General features: G+C 48.7%; 1 protein-coding gene across 1 annotated transcript in view; it reads left to right on the forward strand.

The window, feature by feature from the left end:
• Positions 1-2166: 2166 nt before the first annotated feature.
• The window catches only part of LOC103597333 (protein unc-93 homolog A-like), a 35862-nt gene continuing 32225 nt past the window's right edge, over positions 2167-5803 (forward strand). The window contains exon 1 of the mRNA XM_008581156.1: positions 2167-2253. Within this exon, the coding sequence (XP_008579378.1) occupies positions 2167-2253 (87 nt within the window). The remainder of the gene's footprint in view (positions 2254-5803) is intronic.

Below are 5803 nucleotides of genomic sequence, written 5' to 3' on the forward strand. Positions count from 1 at the left end.
GCCGATAACACCAAGGTCCAAGGTTCAATCCCTTTACTGGCCAGCTGCCAAAAAAAAAAAGAGGAAGAAAATCAACTATTATTTTCATAAAACTTTTACTTTCATAGGAGTAAGTTGAGCTATGAGAACTTCATCCCATTTCTTGCTGGTCATGCTATTCCAATGGCATGAGAGGCTTCCTTAAACAGTGGTTACAGTTTCCAGTGCCGTAAGATTCGTCGTAAAGATCCAAATTAGATCCAAATGACTGACTTCACAGAACTTTGGAAACAATCTACAAACATCAAGTTTTACTAAAAATTGGATAAAAATATGATTTTTATTGCTTATTAGCTATGGGCTTGGGGTAAGTTGTTTAAAGTTATAAACCTGTCCTGTTGAATACAGTAGCCACTGGTCACACATGGCTATTTAAATTTTAATTTCAATCAACTGAAATCAAATGCAATCACGAATTCAGTTCCTCAGTTGCATGAGCCACATTTCAAGTACTAATAGCTACCGCATCGGACAACACTGCTCTAGACCTAGAATACTAAATCTCTTAACTTTTCTGAAGCTCAGCTCTGTTTTGTGATGGGTCTAAGATTTGTTAGTTATCACAGTATTGTCGTGGGTTGCAGATTGTATAGTACTATACTCATGTAAGTTGTGTTCTTTAAATTATTGCAGTTGGTAAAATCATATGGTCTTTGCAATACTGAGACTTTGGCCCTGCAGTCTTATAGTCATGCTAGCTCTTTTCAGAAGTTCAATTATGTATCTTGAAATTGACATTTATCCTTTGTTCTTTAAGACTGGTTCCATGCTCTGCACCATTGACAATTTCTCTTAATGTGGAAGGTACCACTATACATACATATAAAATATGAAATGTACCATCTTACCGTAAGAACCATATCTGTTAGAAATTAATAGGAAGCATGTGCAATCACAAACCAGCTGATAAGAGCCATGATCTTTTGCCCCATAGGAAGGGGTTACTGTGGATTGCAGAGAAGGTGAATGAGTAACAGTACTTCCTTGTACCTCATGGGGTCAGGGTAACTGTGCCCATTAACTAGCAGCTAGTTAACTAGCCCTGATGACTGACACACTTCTAACTCAGACCAGAGAGCGAATGGGACTTCTTGGTACAAACTGCTTTTCCTGTGCCCCAGCTGGTTTCTTTTAGGGAGCTACACATTGACGTGTCCACTGGAGGTTGTCACTTTGAATCGGCACAATGGAGAAGAGCCTGAAGAACGTCCTCGTGGTGTCCTTCGGATTTCTCCTCCTCTTCACTGCCTATGGGGGCCTGCAGAACCTGCAGGTGAGTGTGCACAGTGGTCATGTCGCCTTCTGAACTTCTCCTGGCCTCTGAGAGTCCCCATGGTCACTAACAGCAATGAAGTGGGATTTCCTTTTCTCCAGTTCACCCTAGTGTTTCTCCCTCAGCCCCCCAAATCCTCTAAAACTGACGGTGGTTTTTATGTGCAGTCCTCAGTGTGCAGTTTCCACTCGGTTCCTGCAGGTTGTGCAGCAGTGTCAGGTGTTGCTCTGAACAGGGAGTGCGAGCGTCTGGAGACAGTGGTTTGAAGACTTCCTTTGCCCTTGGGTGCTTACAAGGAGACACGAGAAAAATCACCATGAATCTTATGGTTCTGTGCCCTTGGCTTGTGGTCAGGGGCAGTAATGTGAATTTGTCAAATTTCACTAGACCTTACAGGTTCTAAGCCTGCTTTAAGCAAAGCTGTGAACNGTTCCATGCTCTGCACCATTGACAATTTCTCTTAATGTGGAAGGTACCACTATACATACATATAAAATATGAAATGTACCATCTTACCGTAAGAACCATATCTGTTAGAAATTAATAGGAAGCATGTGCAATCACAAACCAGCTGATAAGAGCCATGATCTTTTGCCCCATAGAAAGGGGTTACTGTGGATTGCAGAGAAGGTGAATGAGTAACAGTACTTCCTTGTACCTCATGGGGTCAGGGTAACTGTGCCCATTAACTAGCAGCTAGTTAACTAGCCCTGATGACTGACACACTTCTAACTCAGACCAGAGAGCGAATGGGACTTCTTGGTACAAACTGCTTTTCCTGTGCCCCAGCTGGTTTCTTTTAGGGAGCTACACATTGACGTGTCCACTGGAGGTTGTCACTTTGAATAGGCACAATGGAGAAGAGCCTGAAGAACGTCCTCGTGGTGTCCTTCGGATTTCTCCTCCTCTTCACTGCCTATGGGGGCCTGCAGAACCTGCAGGTGAGTGTGCACAGTGGTCATGTCGCCTTCTGAACTTCTCCTGGCCTCTGAGAGTCCCCATGGTCACTAACAGCAATGAAGTGGGATTTCCTTTTCTCCAGTTCACCCTAGTGTTTCTCCCTCAGCCCCCCAAATCCTCTAAAACTGACGGTGGTTTTTATGTGCAGTCCTCAGTGTGCAGTTTCCACTCGGTTCCTGCAGGTTGTGCAGCAGTGTCAGGTGTTGCTCTGAACAGGGAGTGCGAGCGTCTGGAGACAGTGGTTTGAAGACTTCCTTTGCCCTTGGGTGCTTACAAGGAGACACGAGAAAAATCACCATGAATCTTATGGTTCTGTGCCCTTGGCTTGTGGTCAGGGGCAGTAATGTAACAGGGAGTGCGAGCGTCTGGAGACAGTGGTTTGAAGACTTCCTTTGCCCTTGGGTGCTTAAAAGGAGACACGAGAAAAATCACCATGAATCTTATGGTTCTGTGCCCTTGGCTTGTGGTCAGGGGCAGTAATGCGAATTTGTCAAATTTCACTAGACCTTACAGGTTCTAAGCCTGCTTTAAGCAAAGCTGTGAACTTTGATAAGATAGTCCCAGTGTATTTTGAACTCCTGATGGCATGCTCTCCCCTCTTTGGGTCTGTGAGCCCTTATAGAAACCTAACAGCATTCTCTAAAAGGCTGTGGCATTGGTCATGTCTTCCTAGAGGTAGATTTGACAAATTTTCCCGAGGTAGTTGCATTTCAAGTCTGGTCTTTAACTAGGGATAAAACCTCCAGGGGATTCCAGGGGTGGACAGGAAGCTGAGCGACCTGCCTTCACTCAGTGCTGCACCCTGTGGCCTGGGACTGTCACATATGAAACCTTTTAATAGCATCTGAAGACAGTCTTGTATGGTTTGTCAATTAGGAGCAAGAATCAGGCGTCTGCTGTGTGCATAGTATTGAGCCAGCAAAGGACACCCCGGGGCTCAGAATCAGAGGTTTCTGTCCTCACTGTTACTACACAAACACTTTGGACTTGTAGCTTGTCCAAGAAGCTCAAATTCAGCCTTGAATTCTCAAGTGCATGTTGTCTTCAGTGAGCTCCTCCTGAGTCCTGTTTCTGATGAGGCTCGCAGAGAACAAAATGGCAGCCAGTGGTGACTGTCAAAGTCAGGCTGGAATTGGCACAGACTCCTTTCCTGACATGATGGCTCATGATTCTTGGGGTCTGTGCCTCCCCCAGAGCTTTGTGATGTCATCCCAAAATGTTAGTGTGTATGAATTGAGCTCATGTTGAAGTGTGTGCCTTCTGGTGGGAGAACACAGTGAGGGTGTGGACACTTGTGACACTTTCCCTTTGGGGAGCATGCCTACAGAGGGACGTTCCACTGTCAGCGGCAGGCAGCGGCTCCCCTGGGCTTGTGGCCTGGTGAAGAAGGGGTCAGAATTCTTAGGAAGCAGTCGCCATGGAGCTGGCAGCTGCTTGACCGACTGACTGCAGATTGGCCTCTGGACTTGGGAACGGAGGAGGGAGCAGGGAGAACTGCAGAGGTCCCCCTCAGGCTGTGACGCAGGATGCTAGGCTGCAGACAAATGTGGGTGACAGCCTTTCGCCTCTGTGGCTCCCAGCTGTGGGGAGCCTCCGTCCAGGAATCAGAGGCATCCAGAACACGCTCCACGGCCCTGGGCAGCTCTACCAGGAGGAGACACACCACACACCCCTCCGAGGCTTCCCCCTTCCTTGTGGGCTCCTGGGGGAGAGACCCACCATTGCTGGTGTCATCCCGTCTTCCTGGAAAGACTGGAAATGTAAGAGCCAGACCTCCAACTCTGGCAGGATCGAGAGGCGTGGATCCATTCCACCCACCTACCTGCTCCACCCTGGGTCCCAGCCCTGACCCGGCCACATCGTCTTGTCCACTGACCTGGAGCACATAAACATGTTTGAACCGGGATAGCCGTCTCCATTAGGACTGGCTTAAAGGAGAAAGATGTATGGATGGGAGGGGCTTCAGGAACGACTGGATCCAGCCCCGGTGGAGGAACCCACCTCTGCCCGTCCTCCGACTGCTTTCATTGGTTGGCTTCATTCTCAGCCCCTAAGGAAGCCACACTCACCCCCTGGCTTCCCTGCTGAGCTCAGTAGCCCCACCAGTAAGACAGGGCCCGTGAGTCCCTGCCCTGGTCTGGATTAGAACGTGCACCTGCCCCCGGACCCAAGGACACTAATGCATGGTGCTTCCCACTGTCCTCTCAACCTTTTTGACCACTGTCTTCCTATTTGTCATTCAGATCTCAATGTAGAGGTCACTCCACGCCTGCGTAAGGCACTGTGTGTACTCGGGTGTTCACACAGCCCACATCAGCACATGTGCCTGTCCACTGTTCCATCAGTCTGCAGGGTCCAGTGTGCAGGACCACGTCCACTAACGTGTCACCACATCCCCGTGCCTTGGACAGCATCCCACACGGAAGGTGCTCCATGCATACAGGTGAATGTGCATCTGCCCACAACCCTTTGGGGGCTCACCTTGCACTGAAAGACTCCACCCAGGTCCTCAGATGCACGTGGGCTCCTCCTGGTCTAGCCCCGGTGAGCTCTCCAGCCTCATCTCACAGTGGTCTTGACAGCTGGGCAGAAGCACCCACACATCCTGTGCCGTCTCTCATCCCAGCATGGGGCCCAGGCACACGTGTCCCCACAGCACCCCTCTGCCCCCACCCACACTCCCGCTGTTTCTTTGTCAGGCTGTCATCCTCGGCTCTCAGTGGCCTCCACTCCTCTGATGTCCTCTGACTCCGGGGTGGCCCTTGTGTCCCTCCTGGGAGCTCACGGAACCTGTCTCCACTCCTGTGGGCCTCCCAGCCTGACTGCGTGGCCCGCTGGTGGGTCTTGCTGACATGCTGGAAGCTCCTCGATGTCCAGCAGCTCCGCGAGGGCAGTAGCTGTTTTCACTTCTTGTGCCACTAGGCCTCCAGTGGTCAGTGCACGGTGGCCTTTTTGTTGAATGGCTGAAGGAATGTCATAATTGTTTATGCAAGTAGGCCTTACACGCTCAACAGATACATGTGCTTATTATCACACATGTGTTTTGCATGTTGGCTCTCCTAACACCTGCAAGTACAGGTGTCTGAACCTGGTCACTCATAAAGAAAAAGACATTTGCTTTTAAATGTGGTTCCTACATTGAGTGTTGAAGTCTGTCTTCCTTTTCAGTGGTCTGCAGTCAAACTCCATCATAAATGACAAACACACCTTGCGAATTTGCAGCAGCAGCACAGTGGGTGGTCAAGAAATCCCAGTGCAGAGAAAGGCGGCAAGCTTTTCATTAGCATAGGCAGCGGCAGCCAGCTCATTAATGCACCGGCATTTAATTCGAAATATCTTTTAAAAAGCTCAGGTTGAAGTAGTTATCTCACTCCATACCCCCAGCAACTCTAGTTATAACGGAAATTACCAGATGACCCCCACTTCAGAGGATAATGTTCAATTTCCATCCTCCAACAACTATCATTAAGTACCTGCTTTGGGCAGGGCAGAGGGGATTTTTTTTTTTTTTTTTTTTTTTTTTTTTTCCGT

Source organism: Galeopterus variegatus, unplaced genomic scaffold (assembly GCF_000696425.1).
Source record: "Galeopterus variegatus unplaced genomic scaffold, G_variegatus-3.0.2 Scaffold2284, whole genome shotgun sequence".
NCBI classification, from domain to species: domain Eukaryota; kingdom Metazoa; phylum Chordata; class Mammalia; order Dermoptera; family Cynocephalidae; genus Galeopterus; species Galeopterus variegatus.